General features: G+C 46.8%; 1 protein-coding gene across 8 annotated transcripts in view; it reads right to left on the bottom strand.

The window, feature by feature from the left end:
• FRMD4A (FERM domain containing 4A) overlaps window positions 1–27,257 on the bottom strand; it is a 571,779-nt gene that overhangs the window by 136,055 nt on the left and 408,467 nt on the right. For all 8 annotated transcript variants that reach the window (XR_009246201.1, XR_009246200.1, XR_009246202.1 and 5 more), the window contains one exon: window positions 370–464. Coding sequence is in view for 5 of the 8 variants with exons in the window: in XM_012931059.2 (XP_012786513.2) it covers window positions 370–464 (95 nt within the window). In the remaining 3 variants the exon portion in view is untranslated. The remainder of the gene's footprint in view (window positions 1–369; window positions 465–27,257) is intronic.

Below are 27,257 nucleotides of genomic sequence, written 5' to 3'. Positions count from 1 at the left end.
GAACTTTCTAGAAGTTTTCACTTAAGATTAATAGAAAACAAACCTGTGCAAATGCACTCGTTTAAAAAAAAAAGCAAAACAAGCATCTTAGTCTAAACACAAACCTGCTTGATTGCAGGAACTAGTTTACCTAATAATTTCATAGTAGTAGCATCATCCTAATTCTATCCTTTGGCTGTTCCAGGCATGCTCACAAGGTCTTTGAACTTCAGAAGATGAACTTGGCCTGACCCCAGGCCACGGGACCCAAATGGGCTGCAGCTGATTTCACTGCTGGCGGTGGACAGTGCGCAACTCCAGGGTCTGTATTTTTCCATCCTCTCCCCCACCTCCCGCCAGGCAGGTTTTGGGGCCCCAGGCAGCACTTACGTCTCGTCAGTGAATGCTATTCCGAAGTATTCCTTTTCTTTCAGATTGAAGTGAGAGGCCACAAGGTCAAGAAGCTCCTTGGCCAAAAGCTTGGGCTGCAGGGAGAACATAAAGGAAGAGAGGAAGGTGAGGACACAGGACCTTCCCCGAACAGGCCATCTCAGGTGTGTACAGGTCACTCAGCAAAATGCTGTGAAGCTCAAGGGCAACAGCGCGGGTGATTTTTATGAGGAGTAGAAACTGAGGACATCAAGGAGCAGACACACAGGGACAGGTCTCTGGGAGGCTGAGACCTTCTGGCCGTCTTGCTTCCTGGTAATTTTGTTCTATCAATAAACAGCATTTGCTCTTTGGGCAGGACTGTCGAATCCTGGGCTTCCCTTTCTCTATATTTCATCTTGAATTGACAGGAAGACGTCCTTTTGATACACTCAACAAACTCTCCAAAACAGATGATCCCAAACTTAGGATGTTTCAACCTGACAAGGGTGCAAAAGCATATCACAATACCCATTCTGCCTCTTCATGCTCAGTTGCCAATAAATAACATGAATTATTCAACTCTGCCTTCAAAAACAGGCTTTGTGTTAGATGCTTCTGATCACCTGCATAGTGAAGGTGAGACTATGCACAGACACGGTGTTCAACATATTAACTGCCTTTGCCATTGATGGCACTTTTTAAGTTTATCAGGATTGAACCCCACTGGAAGTCAAGAAGCATCTGTAGAGTGGTAGGCACTGTTTATAAGTTCCCTGCAAACATCAGTGTCTTTAATCCTCATCACAACCCAATGATGTATCCCACTATTCAGCTGATCCTACAAGGAGGAAAGAAGTCCCCAGAGATTAAATAGATACTGAAACTAGGATTGAATCCTAGCCATCTGTCCCCAACAACACCACATGATCCTACAATGTGCACATACATTTACATATATTGTTTCTTTTTTAAAATATTGATTGAATATTTAATCTGTGCCAGAAATAGCATTAAGTTTTTTTTTTTTTAAAGATTTTATTATTATTGGAAAGCCGGATATACAGAGAGAGGAGGAGAGACAGAGAGGAAGATCTTCCATCCGATGTTTCACTCCCCAAGTGAGCTGCAACAGGCCGGTACGCGCCAATCCGATGCCGGGACCAGGAACCTCTTCCGGGTCTCCCACGCGGGTGCAGGGTCCCAAAGCTTTGGGCTGTCCTTGACTGCTTTCCCAGGCCACAAGCAGGGAGCTGGATGGGAAGTGGAGCTGCCGGGATTAGAACCGGGGATCCTGGGGCTTTCAAGGCGAGGACTTTAGCTGCTAGGCCACGCCGCCGGGCCCTACATATATTGTTTCTTACACCTTCCTACGGCTACTTCTGATCCTGGTGGTTTGACATTTCTCTGTTAGGAGAATGGCAAAAGACATAACTCAGGGGCCTGGAGCCGTGGCCTAGCGGCTAAAGTCCTTGCCTTGAACGCGCCAGGATCCCATGTGGGAGCCTGTACTAATCTTGGCAGCTCCACTTCCCATGCAGTTCCCTGCTTGCAGCCTGGGAAAGCAGTCCAGGACAGCCCAAAGCCTTGGGACTCTGCACCCGTGTGGGAGACCTGGAGGAGAATCTGGGCTCCTGGCTTCGGATCGGTGCAGCACCAGCCGTTGCGGTTGCTTGAGGAGTGAATCATCGGACAGAAGAGCTTCCTCTTTGTCTCTCCTCCTCTAACTTTGCAATAAAAATAACAAATAAATCTTAAAAAAAAACATAAATCTAAAAAAAAACATAATCAAGAGTTACATGGCCATTGGGCTTCTGATTTCACATTTTTGGTGCTGCTGGGGACTAAGATGCGTCTCCCCAGAATTTTTACAATTTTGGAAACAGGGCTTTTGGGAAATATTTAGGGGGCGAGGGAGTCTCAGGGTGGGGTCCCCAGGATGCTATCAATGCCCTTTTAAGAAGAGCCATCCAAGGGCATTTCTTCTTTCTCTGCCAGGTGAGGACACATGGAAGAGGTAACTGTTTGCCAGCCAGGAAGAGATCCCTAACCTGCTCCTAATGGTAACCTGCCCTCGGACTACCAGTCTCGGAACCATGAGAAATCAATGGGTGTTGTCTCAACCTCTCAGTATATTGTCATGGCAGTCCAAGTAGATCCTTAATTCAACATTATTTATTTGTTTATTAATGTAATAAACATATATATGTATTTATATATAATTTATATTATTTATACTACTGTATGCAGTTAACCAGGCAAAAGCTGCAGTAAAACACAGCACCTGCCAATCACGCCCTTATTCATGTTTCTGGGACCATAAGGCAATAGCTTGTGTCCTGTTTCAAAAGCCAAGGTACCTGATGTTCCCACTCCTGGGCCCCTGGGTGCAACCTCAAGGCCTCAGTGACCATCAGTCAACCAAGGAAAACCATTTGAGCTAACGGAGTCATCTGAAGCTATGACTGGACCATTTTCCTGAGATACCCAACAGTAGGATACATCTTGCTATCTCCACACCATCTTATGACCTGTAATTGCATTCACATTATATGATCAAATAGGTTTTGTTTAGGAGTCTCTGTAGTCTATAGCCAACAGGGAACTCAAAATTTTTATGTCAGACTTTTCCTCCTTCACAGGAGATGCTCTACTCCAGGGTTAATGTGGTAGGCTGACCCCACATGTGGCACATCTTGTATGACTCACTGACAATTATGAAGCAGCAGCCAAAGTGGGGGCTCTTGAAGTCACTGCTGTTTTTATAATGAACTGCTGCCAGCACCACCCCCAATCCCAAAATGGATCTTACTGCCCAGTGACAAAGCCCTTCACCCATCACTTGACTACGAGATTCTGTGGCTGCCCTGAAAAGGGCAACGCACTATAATTTATCTGTTCAAATGACTGCCACCCCTTCCAAGGGGAGTCACAGGATTTCTGTATGTGAAAACATTTTTTGATAGTCACTCACACTGCCCCTGAAGCTCGTGTCACATTCGTAATCCTCACTAGTGACAAGTCTGGTGCTCAGAATGGATTTTTTTTCCAAATATGAAAAGTCACTTGAAGTGGAGTCTGGTGAATGAGAAGAGGGGGAGGGAAGAGGGTCATTATGCTGGGTCAGTCTGGTTTCACAGAAAGAGCTGTGATGGTAAATATCATGGGTTCTTCGAGAGTATAGCAAAAACACATATAGGAAAGACAAAACAAAGGCTCTTTCTCTTTGAGAATTAAACTTTCAAGCCAATGTCTTGATCAAATTGATCAGAAATATGTAAGTCAACCCATGAAGAGAAAGAATTGCTCCCAGGGTTGGTACAGGTCATCTATGACATGACTCATAATTCTATAGAGTAGGTCAGAATGAATGGAAGGTGGTACAAGAGGGGGAGCTAGAGGGGAGTTTGTGGTTGTCAGCCAGGGAAAACGATGTGATGTCACTCCATGAGCACCAGGCATTTGGAACACTTTCTTTAGTTGTAAGGTCTCTCATGGCAGAAGTCTAGAAGCATGGGAAGCCAATCGCAGTATATAGAACTCTCCTTCTCCTAATTCCATACCTTCTAAGAACTCATTGAGGCCTTTCTAAGTTATCTCACTACCATCAAAAACAGAGATTCTCATTGCCTTGCCAAAGAAGTTCCTGATGGAATCAATGCAAGCTGCCCTCAGACTCATAGCAAAGGTGGGACTCAAAACACATTCTGAATACACACAGAGAATATCCTTTAACCTTCAAAAGGAATGAAATTCTAACACATGTACAATATGGATGAACACATAAGGCATCACGCTGAGTGAGAGAAGCCAGACATAAATAGTAAAACTGTAAGATCCTACTTGAGCAGTGTGACTAGACTAGGCAAAATTCACAGAGACAGGCACATAGGGGTAAGGGTTAGGAGAAGGAGAGGAGGGGAAAATAATATGACAGAATTTCTGTTTGGGATGATGAAAAAGTTTTGGAATTGGTAGTAATTGTTACATTATTATGAATGCACTTAATGCCAGGAAATCACATATACAAAAATGGTGAATTTATTACAATTTAAAAGCAAGATGATGGAAAAAAATAGGTCTGGATTACTTCAAAACTCACAGGTGCTAAACTCTCTCTGCCATCCTGCCTCAACTCATTCTATTTCCTGGGTGAGAGGTCAAGGATCATGTGATCACAGGAGCCAACGTGGTGCAGCAGTGGCTTACATCTCAGCTCTGACATCAGAATCCCACACTGGAGCACCAGTTCCTGTCCCAGCTGCTCTTTCTGATCCAGATCCCTGTTGATGAGTCTGGGAAGGCAGCAGAAGTCCTTGGGCCCCTGCCACTTGCATGGGAGATAAGGATGAAGCTCCTGGCTCCTGGCTTTGGATCGGCCCAGCCCGATCTATTGTAGCCATCTGGGGAATGGACCAGTAGATGAAACTTTCATCTCTCTCTCTGCTTTTCAACTAAACAAATATTTTTAAAAATGTCATGTGACCTGAAGGCAATGACTGGGTAAGGACTTTATCACCCACTGAAAACAGTATATTGATTTTACAGACTTAGACATCAGTACTTTGAATTTAATTAACATGTGTCTTGCCCTGTGCACAGAAAATCAAGGATTCTGAGCTTGAGTGTACTAGTCAAAGAATTTTCCAGAGTAACAGATGCCACCCCAAGAACCCTGTAGATACTGACTTTGGGTTCCTCCATTGTGCAATATCAGCCTGTCAGCAGGCTGTTTATATCAGACTTTCTAACTAAGGACAACCAACAGTCAGTAAGCAGTAACAGTTGCATCAAAACATTCTCCTCTCAGAAGAACTCTTTTTCAAGGACTGCACCTGTCTGGGTGTGTACCGTACCTTTAATTAACAATTCAACAGCATATAACAGCTACTATTACTGATCACATATGCCACTGTCAAGGAGCCTACATCCATCTTGCACACAATATTGATCTGGTACCGAGAGAGAGGTACGAGATCCCAGAAGAATCCTGGATCCCAACTCGATCCACAGCCACACACACTGTTCCAAAAGCCCATGACAGGTGACTGTCCCTTTAGTGGGAGCACCCACTGGTTATGTAGCCTGAGTGAGAAACAAACTGTGTCCAATTCACTGAGATTCTATGGGAGCCACCCAAGCATATGCTGCCCATGCTGATTGCTTCAAGCACTGGAGCTGTGGGTTATGGACTGGCTGGGATTAAAGCATCACCATGGTGATTTCCTGATCTCGCAAACTGAGACAACAACCCACCTTGACACAATAGTGATTAATGAGCTACACAGGTCCCAAAGGCTGCTCGTTCCTTTAGACAGAGATGCTGGGCAAGCAGAAAGCATTCCGCTATAAGGTACTTCCAAGGAATGTGTATAGATGGATCCTGCTGATTACCATGTGCCTATTACTTGTGCCATAAACCTTTGCAGGGGCTTTGCGGGAACTGGGACCAGAAAGACACTCTGTAGCCTCAGCAAGTGCAGAAGAATGTGAGCCAGAGAGGCACTTACTTGGAGATGTGAGCAAGGCAAGCCCTGTGCATTTTGGGTTAGAAATACTCCCTTTTGGGTCAATGGCCATCTGGGCCCTAAGAGGCCACTGGATTTAGGTGTCCCCTCAACACATCATTAACTTCGTTCAGGCAGTATTTTCTCACTTCTTTTTTCTGTCTCAGATTCCATGTCCTCCCAGATTTGCAGTTCTCTTCTGTCTGGCAAGTGGCATCTTGAGGATGCACTGCTTGGTGGGGCCATCTGCATTGCTAACAGGATGGTCTTCCCAGTGAGAAAGCAGCTTCAGGTATGTACTGAGGATTGGGGAGGAAAGCAGAGAAGCTCTATCTCAGGTGCTCTGACTCCACCACTCAGATCCGGGTTCCTGAGGGCTCTGCACTATTCCAGTGGGAACTTGTTCCATAGAGACCTTGACCCGTCTGGCCTGTCTCCTACCAACTATAATGAGTAGAAGAGCACACAGCTCAGGGGTGGGGCTGACAATCATCCTTCCAGGAATCAGATGATACAGTGTCATCTCTCCAATTTTTTAAACATAAAGATTTATATATTTGAAAGGGAGAGAAAGCAGGAGAGCAGAGAGGGAGGGAGGGAGGGAGAGACAGAGAGAGAGAGAGAGAAATCTTTCATCTCTTGATTCAGTTGCCAAATGATTGCAATGACTAGGGTTGGGGCTGGACCAGGTTGAAACCAGGAGCCAAAAACTCCATTTGAGTCTTCCCACGGGTGGCAGGGGCCCAAGTACTTGGGTCATCTTCTGATGTCTTCATTAGCAAGGAGCTGTATTAAAAGTGGAACAGCTGGGACTGGAACCAGTGCTTAGTTGGGATGTTGACATATCGCAGACAGCAGCTTAACTTTGCCACAAGGCCAATACTGGCAACTCTCCAATTTCTCACAGGCTACATTTGATGTTATTTATATATTGTAAATATTTATTTTTAATCTGAGAATCACACACACACACACACACACACACACACACACACACACACGAATGCACAGACACAGCTCCCATCTGCTTATTCACTCCCCAACTGCTCACAATGACTGGGACTTGGCAGGGGCCAAAGCTAGGAGCTGGGAATTCAATCCAGGTCTCCTGGGTAGGTGGGAAAGACTCAATTACTTGAACTATCATCACTGCCTCCTGGGACTGCATGCACAGGAAGCTGGAGGCAGGAGGCAGAGAAAAGAACTGCACCAAGGTACTTTGATGTGGAACATACCTACCCCCAGACCACGACTTTCAAGGTGACATGTGCTCATCCAACAGGGGTGAGTGTTGAGCACATTGTATCACCCCACAGGGCCTCAGCTTTCTCACCTGTCAGAAGTGAACCAGTCGATTGGAAAGAAAATCCTAAACTAATTTTCTTCATGCTAATATATTTAATTTCTTCCTTTTCTTAGACTCCCCAGCCTCCCCAAAGGATATATTTACTCAATTAAAAAACCACCTCTACAACCATCTGGACTCACTGGCTGCTTAAATCAAATCAGTCGCCAGGCCCCAGCTCTTCAACACAATCCACGATAAGTGATGCAGCCTTGGGGTCTTGAATTTTTTCAGCTGCAAAATGAGGATATTGACTATGCCCATTTCACAGTGCTTTCATGACAAATGAATTAGCGATGATCTACATGACATATTTACAGCAGTGCCTGGCAGGTGGTGAGTGGTATATATGCTTATCATTATCTCAGTTCTTCATTATTTCACTTACAAACTTTTAACCAAAAAAAAATCTCTTCTAGATGGTATCAAGTTCTGAAGACACCCCTGGTATTTCATTCCTTGAAGCCAGTCACTTCCCCATCCAATCTCACTTTTGCCCCTTTGCTGAGTTCCCTAGGAAGATGCCTGTCTCATTTTTTATTCCCAAATCTTGATGTATCCATTCTTTCTCCATTCCCCTTCCTATTTAAAGGCTATTCCCTTCAAAGCTCTCTTCCTCCATGAAGTCCTCCATGACCATCCCCCTCTACAAATGTTTTCTTGTCTCTCTGAGTTCTTACAGCATTTACTGCAGGTCCCTTATTCTCCCTTGATGTTTGTTCTTGCACAGTGAACTTTGTGTGCCTTTGGTGACCTGCACCTGGAAATTGGCTGAATGGCGGACCCCATAAAGGTGTTACCTACTTGCTACTCCTTAGAATGTGTGGATTTTAGATTACCAGGGATGTAATAAAGGTTGCTGAGAGAAAGAATGTACCCTACATTATCCAAGTGGACCTTAAATGCATCATACATCTCCCTAAAAAAGCAGCACTGTTCGCAATAACCAAAACATGCCATCAACCAAGCTGTCCGGCAGATAAACGGATAAAGAAAATGTTGAGACACAGAAGAGGGACTGCCTGAGATGCTGGCATCTCATCTGAGCACTGGTGCAAGCCCAAGCTGTTCTGCTTCTGATCGAACTCCCTGCAAATATGACTGGGAGAGCAGTGGAAGATGGCCCAGGTACTTAGGGCCCTGCCACACATGTGGGAAACTTGGATGGAGTCCAGGCTTCTGGCTTTGGCTGGGCTTAGCCCTGGCCACTACACTACAGCCATCGGGAGAGTGAACTGGCAGGTCGAAGATCTCCCTTCTCTGTCTCTCCCTCCCTCCCTCCTTCTTTCCTTCTCCATAACTCTCTAAAAGTAGATCTTTCAAAAATGTATTAGAGAAACACAATGAAGTGTTATTCAGCTATAAAAATTAATGAAATTTTACCATTTGCAGCATGATAGTTGCAACTGAAGAAAATCCTGTTGACTGAAATGAACCAAACCTGGAAAGACAAATACCCCATGTTTTCTCTTATAGGAGGGCTAAAATAAAAAAAAAAATAAAGAAAAAAATACCCTAAGTGTATCAATTCTGCTGCAAATGCAGTGTTCTGTGAAGCATGGTTTTAAATCATTGTCCAACAATTGGGCAGGAATTACACACTACTACAGTTTTAATGATTTTGTGACTTAAAAAAATGCACATTATATGACTGAAGTTGAACATCTTCTCATTCTTTTTATTTAGTAGAGTCAATAAACCTTTGACTATAATGTTGATTTAAAATGTTCTCTCAGGAAACAAGTAAACATTTTAATACAGGGAGGGGGAGTTCTCAGCTGGAGACAGGGAAGGAGACGTGAAGGCAGATTGGCAGCTACAGCAGCGCACCCCCAGGCACAGGGGCTACCGCCAGATGAGGCGGCTCACTGTCCCCAGAGCCAGCCTGAGGACTCCATGCTTCTGCCACTTCCAGCCACCGAGTCTGTCACAGCAGCAAAGCAAACTCCTCCACACCCTCAGACGGAAGCCCCAGAAATACCCTCCTGGACCTGCCAGTGCCTGAGTGAAGGAGTCTTGACATTTGCTGGCAGTAGAGGGGGGAATGGTTGTCGTTCAAAGCACATTACTGGGATTTGTGCTGCTCTTCTCAATACCCCGGGGAAGGTACAAGAGGCTTTGCCTAGGAGCTGACTCTGGGGCACTCAAGGGCAAAGCTGTGGCCTGTCCCCTTCTTGTCATCGATGTTCCGCCCAGGGCATCTTGCTGATTCTAAATCAAAGGCATTGCCTCTTTTAAGTTAATTGCATTAAAAAAATAAAAGCAAACATCAAACAATAACCATCAAACAGCTTTGGTCTCATGCTCTGGGAGGAAGCAGGCTACCTCTGTAGATGGAGGGCTCAGCTCTCCCTCTGGCCCAGGGCTGTTCACAGAATTCTCACAGTGACCACTGCACGGCGGGGGCAGGGGGTGAGGGGTGGGGTGGGAGGATGGGCAACAGTATAGAGACAGCCCCTACTTGCTCAGTGCCTGGCACTGCCAGCTCATAAATCTCTGCCAGGGGCCCTGGTACCCGAGAGATGGATGATCTCCTGTGTTTTGGGAGCAGGTGCAGCCGTGTGAGATGGTAGGAAGGGCCAGGTCCCGAGGAAGGGGCAGAAAATACGGATAGTGTCCCCCTTTTTCTGAGTAGGAGGGGCTGGGCAGGAAACCTGAAGGTAGAGAAGGTGACAGGGAAAGGGAGGGCAGTGGGCAGCTTTGAATAGAGGACCAGGGAGCAGCAGCATGCTGCCCCTTTGCAGCCCTCCCTGCTGTAGTGCTTCTCGCCCCATCCCTGCGGGCTCTGGGAGTGCTCATTGGCTGCCTCCTCCTGGGAGGGGGCGGTGGTGGAGGCATGAGGTCATCGCTGTGAGTAGACAGCCAGCGGGGCGGGGGGCGGGGGGTCTCCTGGCCCTGGCACTGTGTTGATGAGCAGGGTGATTTCCTTCTTGTTCTCTCCCAGCACAACCTTGGTCAGTGGCTGGCAACAAAGGAGGCGGTTTCCTTTATGTAGATTGATCTGAAGAACAATGGGACCCGCGGCTGGAGTCTCTCTGTCCTATGGTAGGCTTGGCAGCAAGTGAGCTTGGTGAAGGGAGCATTTCTCCATCCCAGGCCTCCCCCTTTCCCCTCCCCACCAAGGGCAAACCTACTCTGCCTTCAGCTTGGGCGTGAACACAGCTCACGAGTCTATCCCATGGTGGCTGTGGACACGGGACTCAGGGCGCACAGTGAGTGCTGCCTCTGTCCACACTGGGTTGTGTGAATCCACTCAGTCCGCCAAGACAGACATCCAGGAGCACTTTCACTTCACACAGGAGAGACGTGATCTGCCAGAGTCACACAGCTACTAAGAGGCTGACCTCAGCCATGCCAGGCAGGCCGGGTCACCTGTAAACACTGGGATAGAAAGATTCAGATGGACAGGGGCCAAATCAAAGGCCTGGCAGCCCGTCCCAGAATAAGGAGGCCACCTAGACCAATGGCTTCAGCTGAGCCAGGACTGAGGTGCTTGCCAGAAGCCCTTTGCTCTTTCAATATTCCATGTCCAGAGGGGGCTGGGTAGGTCACAAAGGCCCTGAAAGCTGCAAACAAAGATGACAAAAGGACACAAAGGAAAAGGGATCCCAGGCAGGACAGAGGGCAGGCTCTGAGGCAAGCTGCGGCTGGTGGTCCCTCCCCCTGCACCTGTGCCAGCCCCAGCACTGGCGCCTCCTGCATGCTGCTCCCAGAGGGCACAGCACTTGAGAAGGCTTAAGTTCCAGCCAACTCCAAAGCCTGGCTTTTTATTCACTTGATGTACTTACAAAGTTTTGAATTGGCAAAAATGTATACATGATGTCATTATGCTTTGATACCTGCACATGTCATGGCTAGTTAATATATCTACCACTTTGTATATTTAGCACAGTTTTTGTTTTGGGAATATTTCCAATCTACCCTTTCAGCAATTTTAAGTGGGGAAGCAATGATTATGAAATAGAATCACAACCGTGTCCAGCAGAGCTTTTAGACAAAGCTTTGCAGTAAACTCTAGGGCAAAGAGCCAGCAGAACATGCTTCTCAAAAGTCAGAACCTTCAGAGAGCACTGATGGTGGTTTTCTTCTAAAAGATTTTGTCAAGGCCCATCACAAAGGTATAGCATGCTAAGCCTCTACCTGTGGCACTGACATCCCATATAGATGAAAGGTTGTATCCTGGCTGCTCCATTTCCCATCCAGTTCCCAGTCTATAGCCTGGGAAAGCAGCAGAGGCTGGCCTAAGCCTTTAGGCCTCTGTATTCATGAGAGAGACCTGGAAGAAGCTCCAGGCTCCTAGCTTCAGATTGGCTCCATATCAGCTTCAGCCATTGTGGCCAAATGGGGAGCGAACCAGTGGATGCGAGAGCTCTCTCTGTAACTCTGCCTTTCTAATAAAAGTTCAAAATATTTTAAGAAAGATTTTGTCAGAGAGTAAGTTGCCAGTGGAGATGGATGTTTTGTTAATATTCATAGCTCTACCTCCCTCATAGCGCCTGACACACAGTAGTGCTGAATCAAGGTTTCTTTCCTCTCCACTCATTTCAGAAAGAGAGGGAGATGAGAGTCCCTGTTTGCAATGGCCAGGGATGGGTCAGGTTGAAGCCAGGAGCTGAGAGCTCCATCTGGGTCTTCTACACAGGTGACAGAAATTGAAAATCTTGAAGCCGAAGCTCTGAGAAAACGAGGTCCTTGGCCATGATCCCATAACACCTCATGAAGCCGAGATTCCAGATCAGGTCTCTGGGAAGCCTTCCTGCTTCCTGACTCTGTTGCTTCCCAGGGTGCACTGGCAGGAAACTGGAAACGGAGAGTGGAGCAGGGACTCAAACCCAGCACTCTAATATGGCTTACAGGTTCTTAGCCAGCATCATAACTACTAGGCCAAACACCTAGCTCTTTAAGAAAGAGCTATGCAACAATTCCCATTGCTGCGAAAATCGGCTGAGGATGGAATATTTTGTCCCTGTAGTACCAGCAGGGAAGCAGGTGGAGCGGGAGGGCAAGCTTGGTAGAGAAATGTGAGGTGGGAGCAGAGGTCTCATGCTCATCTGATGCCAGAGCTGCTGGGTTTCCAAGCTGATCGTAACCTGCAAGGCCCCGTGAGGGACCTGGGATGCACATGGATGAGGCTATTGTGTGTTGAAGACACCCCCAATCCCAACCCTAAGCCACTGAAGTCCCTGCTTCCCCAACCATCTCAGAAGCCCTCTCATCACCAGCTCCTTTCCTTCCCCACTCTTCTCTTTGCTTCCTAAGATGCTAACATCTAACCAGAGGGTGGGGACTTCCAGCTGTCCCTCCTCCCCCTTTTCCCTTTCTCCTGTTATGCCTTTGGTCTCTTCTTCTTACATCCCATGTTTCTCCTCCGTATCCTTCTAAGATTCTCAGTATTCTCAAAGTCAGAGTTCCTATCAGTGTAGCAGGAAGGCTCCCTTTTCCGCGTGGCTGCCTGATGCCCACCGGGAAGGCTCTAATAGGCGTACATAATTATGGATCCTCTGGAAATGCAAACTGCTCTGCTAGCTGCTAGCTGGCTGGGAAGCCTGATTTATTCAGGATCACCCCAGGGGACTCTGGGAGGTGGGCAGGTGTTCATTAGGGAGGTCTCCTGATTAGCATAGTAACCCCCAGATTCCAGCCTGCTCAGGGCAATGTCACTGGGACTGTGAACGTAGCCTTTTTGCATTAATGAAGCAATAACTGTTTTGGGTGAGGGGAAATGCAGAAAGAGAGGCAGTCCTCAACTTGCCTCTGCTCTATGGGGCTGTCAGATCTGCAGTCCTAATTCTGAGACATTTTTAGCAAATGCAGGGATGCTAAATTAAGCTCCATCCTCTTGCCTTTCTAAGCTTCCCCTTCCACAGCCAACCTGTAAACTACTTCTTTTTTAATACTTATTTCCTTGAGAAGCAGAGCTACGGGGGAGAAAAAGGAGATGCATCTTCCACGTGTGCCGGCTCGCTCCTAAAATGACAACAACATTGGCGGTTGGACCAGGCTGAAGCTAGGAGCTCCCGCTGGTTCTTCCACATGGGTGACAGGGACTCAAATATATGGGCCATCCTCTGTTGCCTTCCCAGGTATATTAGCAGGGAGCTGGATCAGAAGTGGAAAAGTTGGATTTTCAACAGGCCCTCGTATTGGATGCTGGCATTGCAGGTAACGGTTTAACAAACTGCAACACAATGCCAGCTCTTCTGTTGGTTTACTTTATTCTTCAAAAAGAAATCTGCTCTGAATACTTTGTTTTGACTCTATCTTGTCTTTCAGGGGATAATAAATTACTAATTGAGATGTAAACCCCTCATATGTTCATGAGAGGTGAAGTTTGTTCACCAAGATCACCAAGAGGGCCTGGCGTGGTAGCCTAGCAGCTAAAGTACTTGCCTTGAAAGCACCAGGATCCCATATGGGTGCTAGTTCTAATCCTGGCAGCCCTGCTTCCCATCCAGCTCCCTGCTTATGGCCTGGAAAAGCAGCAGAGGATGGCCCAAAGTCTTGGGACCCCTGTACCTGAGTGGGAAACCTGGAAGAAGTTCCTGGCTCCTGGCTTTGGATTGATGCAGCACCAGCCGTTACGGTTACTTGGGGAGTAAATCATTGGACGGACGTTCTTCCTCTCTGTCTCTCCTCCTCTCTGTATATCTGACTTTGTGATAAAAATAAAATAATTTTTTTTTTAAAAAAGAGACCACCAAGATAGCACACTACAGACTGATGATCATGGAGGTGGTCCCAGTGGCACCAGGACCAGTTCAAACCGGATGCCTGCAAAAGTGAACAAAGATCTCACTCTAGTGTACAGGGAACAGCCACTGCAACACGAGTTCTAGATTAGGTTCTCTGTGCTGCACGTGGAGGCCAAGATGCCTTAGGCGAGGTTGGGTCATCTGACTTGTCAATTCTGTAGCCGGCACTAGGTAGGAGCTCACAGGACTGTATCAGCAAAGCGACTGCCTAGCAGCAGAACAAGCTGGAGGAGTAAAGGCAGGGTCATTGTCATGCTGCTTGCTACCTACCTCCCTAGTACAATGGTCTCAACAGGTGACCCCCAAGACACCTGTTGTCTTCTGACCTGGAAAGGACTGGCTTCTAATAATTGTGGTTTCCTTGTCGCCACACTGGCCTTCTGATATCAGTGTTGAGAGTGGTGGGTCCCGAGAGGCTAAAATGGTACCATGATTTCTCCTAAAATGTCAGCACCCTGTTTACGAAATGCGGGCAGGGGGTTTACAGTCAGACCCCAGGACACAAAATTCCGATGCTATTTGATGTACAAACAAATCACCTTTTGTCTTCACTTTAGAGAACTGAGACTATAGTATCCACCTCACAAGGTTATTGCGAAGACTCAATTATCATCAACAAAGTGCTTGCCACATGGTAGGGGGTAAATCAAAGCAACTTCCATTTTCCTCTTTGATAGGTGATTGAATTGCCATGGAATGATCACTTACTTCTTCATGTGTTTGACAAGGACTTGCTTCAGATCAGACTCTAAATCTTCTCAGCAAATTGTCATCCTTCCATTCAAGAATATGAACAAACGAAGCCCAGGCAGGAAAGAGAACAGAAAGCCGACTGCTTCCCTGAAAGCTGGCTGCTTCCCTTGGCCTTTGCTGACTTGAGCAACTGTGCCCTAAATAACCTACCTTCTTGGCTGCCAGCATCTGCACAGGAAGACCCTGCTCCTTTCCCTGGGTGGATTGATCTTCCCCCACCCATCCCTGTCTATTGCCTCTTCAGGGTTAAAATCACACTTACTGCGTGGGAGAAACAGAAGCCCCAGCTTTTCAGCATTGGTCAGCACTTTCATCTGGATGCTCTCTTTGGTACCCTTTCCGTGGACACTTCCTGTGGATCGCTTTTGTAGATGGCTTGCAGGAACCCACCACCTGGGGACACAGCTCTGCGGCTGCTGTCATTCTCAATACAGTGAAAAAGGCAGCATCACTGGGGCAGGAGAGCATGGACAAGGTGCCCACATGCTGGCTTCCTGGGAGGTTAAGATCAACTTCCGGCTGAAAAATCTTTATTCCTGAAGAGCCACTTCCTTTGTTCTGATATGCTAATGAAGGGATGAAAACAGAATATGCAGTGCCGAGTCCAAAGAAAACCCATATTTGCAAAAACCTCGTTCTTGGGTCAGAAATAGTATCTTACTATTTACCCATACCCTGCCTACTTCCGAAAGGTTTCAAGGAGGCTTACAGAGTTGTAAATAGCTTTGAACAGAAGGAAGGACAAGAATAGGATAGTCCACAGGACAGAGTCAGAATAGGAAGCCAGGACCCTCTCATCTCCAGCGGGCCCATTCCAAGTCTCCTGGTAGACGTTAGCAACGGTACCAAAGCTTATATATGGTGTATTTATTCCTCTACAGGTACAGTAAGATAGTACCAGCAATAAATGTAATCATAAAACAGAATAATGATACACTGTAATAAAAATTCCATGATTGGTAGGTTGGTGTTTTGGTGTTGTGGTATAGTGAGTAAAGCTGCTGCCTGTGATGCTGGTATCCCAGGTGGGCACAACCCAGTTCCTAGCTGATAATGCCTGGGAAAGCAGCAAATAACAGCCCAAATGCTTTCTACAGAAAATAAAATAAATATATTTAAAGGATATATGAATGCTAACTCTTTCTCTCGGAGTTGTTCATTTAAATTTTCAGATTCTGGCTGACTGTGGGTAACTGTAACTGCAGAGAGCAAAACTTCAGCTAAGAGGGGACTACTTCGTACTTGCAGGGCCGAGTGACCTTCCAGATGGAAGTCCTGCAGTGTACACAGGGCTCATGAGCAGACATAAGCATCCAGCGAGATATATGGAGGAGAAACCCTTTCCTTGGAAAGATGTCTACCTAACCATGCACACCAGGGACATGAAGTAGCTAAAGTCTTCCACATGACACAGTCCTTGGGAAAAGTAGAAACTGAGTTGACTTACAATGTGCCCCCAATAAACGCTGGCACATGGGAGTCCTTTGCATCCCTTCTATAGCTTGGAACAGATTTTAAAACACTCTTCTTTGAAACACAATGGGATATGGTGGGTGAGGTGTGACAGGCAAGTACATGAGTGACTTTGGCTGCAGGCTTTGGAGGCAATATTTGCTAAGTTTGGAACACATGCTCACATTGGCCGTTACTAGGCAGCTTGGCACTGATGTTCTGCCTTGATTCTGAAGCCAAACCACATCAGAAATATGAAGTCAGGCCCAACTCATGCAGTCCAACAGCCTCCTGCAGACTGAGGAGACAAAAGGAAGCGGTGTCCAAACAATCATGTTTCCAAAAAGCAAAAGCAGACGAGCTAGGTCAAGTGCCCCTGGATCTGAGACAGGAAATGGAGGTGCTCATGCCTTCTGCCAAGAAGCCAAGGATGGCCTTGACCCGCATTTCCCCTGTGGCAGGTCTCCAGGCACACCCTAGGAGACAAGCAGTGAGGCCCACACACAAAGGGAAGGAGGAGGGAAGAAGGGATGGTGAGAAGTGGAAGGGTTCCCTCCGCTGCCCCCCACCTTCTGAACACCCCACTGTTTCATGCTGGGTCTATGGCCACACGACTGTTTCCTTGGTCTTGATGACCCTCCCCGCTTTCTCTGTTCCCCAAACCATTTTTCCTCCAAGACCCCTGTGGGGAGGCCCTCTGCAGAGAAAGTGGCCTTGAAGGCATTTTCTCACCCTAAGTGCTGACCCTGGCTGGTGCTGCAGCCCCAGGGAGCACCTGCAGAGCTCCAGGAGGCCCGGCCTGAAGCACTCAGCTCAAGACCTTGCAAGAGTCCATTTCTTTGCAAGGATGACAACCTCTTGCGATGGGTTGGACAGGTGTCTTTGTTTCAACAGAACATGATTCAAATGGCCAGTGTTAAGCAACTGTATAGATGAATCAAGGAATGGTGAGGTGGACCCTGGGTTACAGCAGCAAAAGCCTTCATACTGGCCCAAACTACAGTTGCCACATCAAAACCCTTGTTGTTCTTGATGTGAGCCTGGGGTGGGCTCATCTGTGTTGCTGGTCCCAACTCCCACCACATTTAAGTGCTTCCCAAAGGGAATGACAAGTTTTTTCTCAGCATGTGTCAGAGGAGCATGGTCATCCACTGGGAATCTCTATTTGGGCCCAGCATCTTCTCTTTCATGCTATGAAGGCAGAGCTGAGGAAATCAGTGGGAGGTCCGTGGCAGAGCCAGGGGAAAGATGTGCATCTCTGTCTTTGCTTTGGTCACCTGCCTGTGTCTTCCTGTCAACACTGTTTCATTAGAACAAGCCAGGGCTTCCCTGGCTTTGGTGCCGTGATTCCATAGGCAGTACATGGACTTTTTGGTCTCTTCTGGTGGCTTCCACTGGGAGCTTTGCAATGACTTCATTTGAGGACGTGACTGTGTGCTTGCTCCAAGCGGCTCTTGCTCACTGTCTCTCCTGGGGCCTTGCACTTTCATTTCCGGAAGTGACTTAATATGCTCTACTCTCTATGCCAAAAGCTTGTCTGTGTGAAGAGGGAGGGGTCGCCTCTGACCATGACCTTGTGACATCAAGTGTCAGGTGGGCTGTCTGCTGGGCACTGCCTCCCTGTGCCTCCTCCCATCATCTGAGTTTCAGGCACAAAAGAGGTTTTGTTATCTGGGCTGCTGTCTTTCACAGCCTCGCTAATGGACCCCTCCTGAAGATGTCAAGGATTCAAGATAGCAATGAGAAGGTGAAAAGATAAGGAGAACACATCTTCCTCCCAGAGCTACACAGAGGCCAGGGTGGGGACTTTGAAAGAGCCTCCTGCCTCTCCTGCCAGCTCCCCCACTGTAAGGTCAGAGATCAAAGTTCTTCTCCTGAGTCCACTGGCCAGAGTTCCACAAGCTGCAAGGGTGATGTTGGGGTCAAGAGACCACCCCCAATGGCTCCACTGAACACAGGCCTATTCTCTGAGGCTTTAAATGAATGTAATCTCCCTTCTGCCCTTTAGCACCTGATGAAGGGCCTTATTCTGCTGATCAGGGAAAGCATGGCTGGATGCTAAAAAACCAAATATGACTCTGTCCATTCATGTTTAAGGCCAAATAGCATCTATGCACACACATGCACATGTGTGTTCACTGTCGTAGTTTTTTTTTTTAAGTCACTCTACCTGCCACTTCATATAGTTGGACAAACAGAAAGGTGAGATGCTTACTTCCACAGCCCTGGCTGAGTTCTTAAACTAAAAGCAACTTTGCTGAGCTTTTATGGGTGATACTGTTTTTACTGGCTACAACCTGGGAACCTGAGCATCAAATCACAGGCTTAGACTCCATGATCAAGGGCTGGTGCTGTGACACACTGTAAGTTACACTTCTGCCTGTGACACCACCGTTCCACATGTGACTGCTCCACTTCCAATCCAGTACTCTGCTTATGGTTTGGGAAGTGGAGGATGGGCCAAGTCCTCGGACTCCAGCACCCATGTGAGAGATCCAGAAGTGCCGGGCTTTGGAATGGCCCAGCTTTGGGTACTGTGGTCATTTGGGGAGTGAACCAGCAGATGAAAGGTCTCTCTATGCCTGCTGTGCCTTTCCTTTTCTCTCTGTAATTCTGTGTTCCAAATAAAATATAACAAATCTTCCCCCCCCAAAAAAAAGACTCCAAGACCACCTTTAGGAAATAGGAAGGTGTGCTAGTCAGAGACCTGGACTTTAATCGCTGTTTTATGAACTGCTATGGGATCCTGGCCAAGGAGCTTAATTAGCTTCTTGTCTGGACATAATACAACCATCCCTCTTGAATGCTATGTGGACATTTGGTATGACAGTGTGTAGAAAGCGGCACTCAGATCTTGGCACATGGTGATTATTTAATGCCTGTTCTTTCCTTCTATACTTTACACTCCACACCCAACATTCTCATGCTGTGCTTCCTTCGATGCATGGCAGATCCCTCAGCTGCCAGTGTCTGAGGACACCCGAGCCTTCCCTTGGGAGAGAGGCTGAGCCATGCTGGGATGGCTAATCAGTTGGGTGGACCCTTAAGATTCACGTTCAGTACTGCTCAGCAGAATCAGAGAAAAAAAATCCCTTGGCACATCATCTTCCAGACTGTTACTTCCTTAAAGAGTGGGGGGAAAAGTCACACAGGAGAAAAGCAAACACAAAGTCCTTCCAGGTGAACAACCTATGTGTTTTCTGCTTTTTTGATTTCTGCCTTGCTTGCTTGGCTGGGGGCTGTGTGAACCCCAGGCCTGACAGTCTACGTGACACCTGACAGGTCACGTAGGCAGAGCACTCCTTAGGAAGGAGACCCCTGGTGTGCTTGTTAGATAAGTTGCTCACTAACCTATAGCCCACCAGTTTATACTTTTTAAAAGCTGTTTGCTTCAAACCCACCAATAGAAGCCTGTGAACTTTCTCTTTTTAGAAGTTAACAGTTAAACTGACCAATCATGACTGCACAACTATGTGGAATTGGCCTGAAATGTATAAAACCCTATGCTGTTCAATCTTGGCCTTTTTCCCTTCTGCCCCTTCTGCTACAGCTTCGGCTGGGAGCCTAGGTAACTCTGAATAAACCGCCCTTATGCATTTGCATTGACTTCAGACTCCTGTGGATTTTCTGGGGATCACAAAAATCTGGGCACAACACCAGGGACTCACATTCTAATGTACCGACTGGCGAGTGCTGATGACACATCAGGCCAGGAAAAATCATTCCCTTGCCCAGATCAGTGGGAAGTGAACTCAGATTTTGCTTTTCCTGCACACTCTGACAACTCTTTCAGCATCCTGGATAAAAACACATCCAATACTGTCCATTCCAGCTGCTTGAACATGTGGCCCTCCTGGTGAACCAACAGCAGGAAGGTCAAGGATCTCCCATTGCACTGTAAAGGCCCCTTTCTCCCAAACAGACCCCTGGGTTTTGTTTAGAGCTAGAATGGGAAGCAGGAGATGCTACCAGGATACCGTGTCACCCTAGCAGTGTTCAGCCTGGGCAGCACATTCAGATCAACTGGGATGTTTACAAGCAGAGACGCCTGAGCCCACACCATTTGGCATTGGAAGAGTCTGGGAATCTACTCATACTGACACGCAGCAGGGATTGTTGGAAGACTGTTCTCCAGCAAGTATCTCTATGTGTTTGTGGAGTAATGCCTTTGTATGGAATTCAGTACGCTATTTAGGGAACACCCACTATATGCTGAGGGTTGTGGTTGCATCACAGGAAGACACAGCTCCCACCATGATAGAACTCTGATAAAGCAGCCACGCAACTACCCTCCCTGAGAGGGCACTTGCTCTGTATAGGCTAGGGGCTCCAATCTGGAGCTATTTAGCAGCTGCCTAGCCTCAAGCAATATAAACCAAACCGTCAACAGGAGAACAGTACCTATGGGAGTTTTGGGACAGAGAACAATGTCAGCCACTTTCTAAGTCTTAACAAGTATCCCCAGAAAACATACATTAGTGCACCTAATGTCAACAGCCTTAGGAGGTGAGTCCTAGCTATATTGTTACTCCTACTCACTGTCACCCAGCTAGGACACACAGAAGCTGGACTTTAGACCTATATTCCTAGCATGTAGCCAAAAGGCCCTAAATTCCTTGCTCTGAGTGTACCTAGCAGCAAGAACTAAACCTAACAAAAGCCTACCACACTGCAGTGTATGAGGCCTGTGACTGCAGCAGGGCATGGTGTGATTCAATAGAGCTGGCTAGCTAAAGGGTAAAACACAGGAAATATATTTTGCAGCAGAAAGGAGCAGACCCCTAAGCCTTGTCATAGGGTTGGTATTGGCATCCCACTAGCCTGCAGGGTACGATCAGATGGGGCCACTAAAGTTATGAGCAACTGAAGAGACAAATATTCTCCGTTTTACATCTGGAAAAACGGAGCCACTAAAGGAAAAACAGACTACCTAAGCTCACAGGGCTAGCAAGGAATTGAAACCCAAGCGGACTGCACACTGAGCTCTTTCTTTTCAAGACATATTTATCAGGCATTTTGACAGGGTGTCCCAAGCAAGTGACTCAACCTACTGCACCACTGTGTTCTCCCTGATGCCTCTGCTTCTGCCTAACGCTTCACTCCAATGTTTTGTGAACACCACACATTAGGAATGTAAGAAATAAAGATAATCAGAAAATATAAAAGCCAGTTACACAGAAAACACACTAATTCACCAAGAGTCTTACCCAGTGGTATCTTATTTGTAGATCACCACTATCTTGGGAATAAAGGTTTCAATACTGGATGTTTTTAAGGCTGATTCTTAGAACTAAAGATTAAAAGAAAATCTTTCTTTAAGGAAGAAAGGAAGTCTTGGTGATCTGAAGCATGGCTCATTTCCTCCCGGGCTAAACTGGAAGTAAAAGTCATGTATGCCATATGGAGCACTGTACCCTACCTTCCATGAATATCAGAGACCTCTCTCTCTCTCTCTCTCTCTCTCTCTCTCTCTCTCTCTCTGTTACCATTTTGAGACAGGACTGCGCAAATGATCTGCCACTAAATTCCCCTTTACCCATCTGCTTTCTGAATAAATCACCACCATGACATTGAACAGCAAGCCAAACGTACAGGCAGCCTCAGGCTCTTTCAGATGCTTCGTCACACACTTAGCGGACCACCCCCCAGTGGATGCAAGACAAGAGGTCTGTTGCCTGGGTATGAATAAGCTGGCTTGGACCAGGTCAAGTGTCCAGGCAGATAATTCTCTCAAGAACCTAGTAGCTCAGGCCTCCCTAAAAACATCCTTGCCTACACATACAGGCTCAGCCCATTGCCGTCCTTTCCATGATGACGAAAATAGCGGGTAATCAAATCCTTTGTCCCGAGGCTCTGTTCAGCCCTCCAAATGTTACTTTCTGAACAGTCAGAGGGTGGCAGGACTTGAAAGCCTGACATCAGAGAGAAAGCTTTTGAAGGGACTGACTTCATTCCCCTGGGGCAAGGGGAAGCCTGAATGGATGTGGCTGAAATCTCTGGTCTGAAGAACAGTTCTTCAGGATTACAAGGCACACCAAGGGGAGGAGTAGGGGTCTCCAGGATGAATTAAGGCAGGCCTGCAACAGCACATGACATATGTCCAGGGAGGCTCTTAAAAGCAGGTGATTTAAATGAGCTGGGGAGAAAGCCCAAATGGCTTTCTAAGCTGACGGGGTTAACATTTCCCATTCTTGACAACACAAGACCTCCCTCTCACCCCTGGAAATCTCTGTTCCGTGTGCCTTTTCTGTAGTCCTACTCTGGCAAATGGATTCCCAGACAATCAGATAATTTCCTGTGATGACAACACGTACATGGCAGATGTCCCTGTGTTACCATGTCTCAGACCATGGGGTCAGGTTGCCATGGGGTCCTGAGCAGAGATCACTAGCAGCACTCCACAAGGTGGCCAACCTAACATGTAAAAGCAGGGTTTCAATTCTGGACAGATTCGGATTGGGCTCAGTTTCTTCACCCACAGAGCTGTGTAGACAGCCCTAATTAACTCTCTGTGCCTTGATTTCCTCCACAAGTACAGTCTCAGAGTCATCATAAAGAAGCAGTAAAAACATTTTAGTAATAAAAGCAGTAAAAAAAAATTTAGTAATATGCCTGGCATGCAAATATTTGCAACTCAATATAAAGCTGCATACCTTATAGTTAGTATACCTTATCACGACACAAAATGCTATTCTGTTTACTGATTTATAACATGCTAGCAGTGTGCCTACCATGGGCCTGGCACTACACAGCCAGCAAAGAAGTCAGGATTTTAATTTTTCTTTAAGGAATCAGTTTGTCTTAGAAGGAACTCCTATGATGCTCACCAGACATTTTGGGAGAATCATTGCTCAATGCATTTTGATGCTATTTCCTTGATCTTGCTGGCTTTTCCCTGGGAAGGAAAAAAAGGGGGGCAGGGATGGCTTAGAACTCCTCATTAGTTGTTGTAGTTGGGAAAGCAGCCACAGATGCACAGAGCCATCCCGTCAGCCCCTGGAGGAGCTGCTACAGGTGTCTTGAGAGTCAGATGTAGTGAGATGGATGCAATTACATAGGGCCCTGGTTCTGGGACTGGTCCATAGAAGTGGGCAGGGCTGTTCATGTTTATGCAAGCTGGTGCGAGCAAGACTAGAAGACCGAGAGTCCATCACAGAACTCCTTAATGGTTTTTCACATGCAAATTCACCAGGTTTCTGAGATGAAAACACATTGTGAGGCAGTGCCCCAACTTGCACAACACAGAATCCTCTCCAGCTCATTTTTTTTGAAACACTGGTGTTTTGAGGAGTGGCATCCTGGGGTGGGGGGATTCTTTGACAAAGGACAACACAAACCATGTACCTGCTGCTTCCCTCTCATCCTTAATGCAGTCACTGTAATAGAAAGAAGTTGCTTGCAAATCCTATTTGGCTGAGACCAGCAAGGTTTAATCAAGGGCTCTGACTCTGGGACTAAGTCCCAGCTTCTCCTGAGACAAGCACCAAGAAGTCACGGATTGCAGCTAAGACTCCTTCTGATCTTGTTCAATGAAATCATGGAGGGCGTTCCATGGATCAGAAAGTCATTGTTGGGGAAAGGGAGGTGGTTGCAAAGGATTAGAAAGTCTTGTTTCCAGCCAATGTCCTTTTCTGAGCAGTCAGTCAGAATGTGCAGCAGTCTGCTATTTGTCAACATGTGAACTGTTGCTGCAACCTCCTGACTCATCTTTCTGTGGGCACCCGGAGGGTCCTCTGTTGCTCTAGCTCTGACAGTAGAACCCTGCCCTCCATAGGAAGTGCATGAGCTTATCCCTGTTACGCCACCCAGCTCACTCCACATCCAATCCCAAGTTCTCCTCTCCTCTGCCAAGGTTTCCCTGACTCTCATATCTCCAGTTGCTCCGAACTGTTATGGATTCACTATGGGAGTACTTCACAATGTGAGAAAGCAGAATAAAGTCTATGCTGCAGGAAGGGCGTTTGGCTAACATCTTGGGTCTTACCCTGGAGTGCCTAAATTTGACTTTTGATTTCCAGTTCTAGTTCTTGACCCCATCTTCCTGCTAATGCTCACTCAGGGAGGCAGTGCTGATGGCTCAAGTAGTTGGGTTCTTGCTATCCACCTAAGAGACATGGATTGAGTTTCTGCCTTCTGATTTCAGCTGGGCCCAGCCTCAATAGATAGATGAGCTCTCTCTTTCTCTCTCTCCTTTTATTTTTTTTCTTAACATTTATTTAATTTTTATTGGGAAAGCAGATTACAGAGAGAAGGAGAGACAGAGAGAAAGATCTTCCATTGGCTGATTCACTTCCTGAAGCTAGGAGCCAGGAGCCTCCTCCAGGTCTCCCACAGGGGTGCAGGGTTCCAAGGCTTTGGGCTGCCATCTACCACTTTTCCAGGCCACAAGCGGGGAGCTGGAAGGCAAGTGGAGTAGCCAGGACACAAACTGGTATTCACATGGGATTCCAGTGCATGTGAGATATTAGCCATTAGGCTACTGCACTGAGTTCATCTCCTTTTAATTTTTAAAAATAATCTTATTTGGATGCAAATTTTTTAAATTATAGAGTATATTCACAGAGAATGTATATTATGGTTCTTTTGTTTTCGTTCTGAAGCCCTTTTGCATATCTTTTATTTACTTCTCATTTTCTTTTTCCTGATTCAGACGTTTGCCAGCATCCAAATAGGAGTCCAGTGGATTCCACGGGAACATACCTAGAAAACATCTGAGGAAGGAGGAGGAAAGCAGACTTTATTCCATCCTTTCCATCAATAATTGTGCAGGGGAGTTGGCACTGGGGTACAGTTGGGTTGAGCTGCCTCTTGTGACATTAACACCCTATCCTGGAATACTAGTCTGAGCTGTGGCTACTTTGCTTGCCATCCAGTTCCCTGCTAATGCACCTGGGAAGGGAGCAGAAGATGGCCCAAGTGCGTAAGCTAAATATGGGAAACCCGGATAGAGTTCCTAGCTCCTCACTTTGGCCCTGGCTTAGGCTGCTATTGTGACCATTTGTGAAGTGAACCAGTGGATGGAAGATCTTCCTTTTTCTCTCAAATACATAAATCGTAAAAAAAAAAAAAAAAAAAAACGAGGCACAATATTTCTTCTCTAATTCCCCTCTTGAAAGCATCATGTTACCTGCCTTACAAGGTACCATTTACGGTCTACTTTTGTTAACTCATCTCTGTGCTATGTGAGGTTTGCTGCACTGTCTGACTTTTGGGTTGTCTTCCACAGGTTAGAGTATTCTGTTTCTTACACTGTGAGACAGGAACACTGCCCATTGTGCTTTGTTAGTCAGCTTAAAATACAGACCATAACCATGATGCTGAATAACAGTCGTCTGATGATGATTAACATCAACACAATGATGAATGTAATTTCAGGGATTGGCTGGAAGAATTACCACTGCTAAAGGCATTTGGGGGAAGTTACCACTTATTTAGTCATCCAGATGGACAGAAGGCTAAGGAAATTCTACTTACAAGGAAATACTTTTTGAATGGCTATTCTCAGTGTTCATCTCAGCTGTCAGGACTCCTGCCAGAAAATGCCCACCAAAATGCTTCCCAGGAACTCCGGGGACTTAGCAGTAAAGGGAACTAAGGGCTTCAGGGAGGCAGTAGGTGATCGGATTTGGGGGCCACTAGGAGCTTTCTCTTTGGGCTTATACAACACTAAGACACATGTGTTTTGCCCTGACTTACACCTTGGTCATGTCTAAGACACTGGCTCAAGGCCTGTGCTGCAGGTCTGCGTTACAGATCACTGCACACCACAGCCTGCTGCCTCCAGAGTAAAGGACACCTGGCATGTGTCTTCCCATGGCTGGGGAGTAGCTGACACCTCACGTCAGAGCGATGATGACGACTCAGGTATAAAACCAGAGAAGGCTGCTGCTGTGACCTGTGAAGCCAGCACAGGGCACACAACTCCTGTGAGCTCTGCGTGGGAGCTCCACCCAGGCTCTCTAAAAATGATGGTGCCTAGTCCCTATCTCACCTGATAGTGTGAACCTTGGCTCATTCAAGGGGCCTATAAGTGACAGCACCACTCCTATTGGGCTCTTCCACCGATTCAGCATCTCCCTCCTAGGAAGTGTGACAAAAGTGTACAGGCAGCTCAAGTCTCAAGTGTTGAAATAAGACCAGCGCTAGTACATGAGGCCTCAACTGCTACCCAAGAGCGATGCTGGCATTTGACCACTTTGTAACCTTCACTGTATTAGTGCAGGCTGTCCCAACAAAAACTTGCAGACCTGTAGATAGCTTAAATACAGAAATGATGTCTCACAGCTCTGGAGGCCAGAAGGCTGCAAGTAAGGTACTGAGAGGGTTCCCCCTTGGCTCACAGGTGACTCCTTATGGTGTCCCCACACAGCCTTGGTTCCATGTCTGCAGCCCTGCTGTCTTCCCCTCCCACCTGGGTCCTGTGAGTCACTCTTGTGAATAATGACTGACTCAGAGGAGGTCCTGGGAACCCCTAAATGTGTGTCCAGTTGTTCAGCAGTGCAGGTGGTCTAAGGACCACCTCTCCCGCCTGCCCACTTTCAGCTGGCACACATAGTGAATACACATTTTCTTGCTGGGGACTTGAGTCTGCATTCACTCAGTCCTGTGCAGCCACCTTGCCTGTCACGTTGCATTACCTCAAGTCTTTCACAGCCAGAGACCTGGACAGTCAGAGGCTCTGATGTGGCTAAACACTGGAAGGGAGAGGTAACTGACAGCCAGAGAACCTTTCTATTGATTGAATTTTTAGAATTCAAAATGGTTACCCCAAGAATAACTTGGTAAGCCTAAAATGCATTCCTGTCCTGCAGGCTGAGCATCATCTAGTCCAGGAGTTAGAGTCACTGATTGCAAGGGTTCAATTGTTCCTTTGATCACAAATGGGGACAAAGGGCATAAATGGAAATATCAAGAACGTTGTTCACTGTTCATTCTATCCCTTCAACAACAGTCAGGTTTTTGACAGCAGCGGTCACTAGTTAGGGGACACACATATTCCAGGGAGGAACGAGGTGCTTAGTTTTCTTCTTGCTAATTGTCTTTACAAACTAGTTCTTATAATTCCCATTAGGCAACAAGGAACCTGCAGTTCATAAAGGT

Source organism: Ochotona princeps, chromosome 10 (genome assembly GCF_030435755.1).
Source record: "Ochotona princeps isolate mOchPri1 chromosome 10, mOchPri1.hap1, whole genome shotgun sequence".
NCBI lineage: Eukaryota > Metazoa > Chordata > Mammalia > Lagomorpha > Ochotonidae > Ochotona > Ochotona princeps.
Note: the sequence above shows the minus strand (reverse complement) of the source record. Positions and strands in the feature narration are given on the sequence as shown.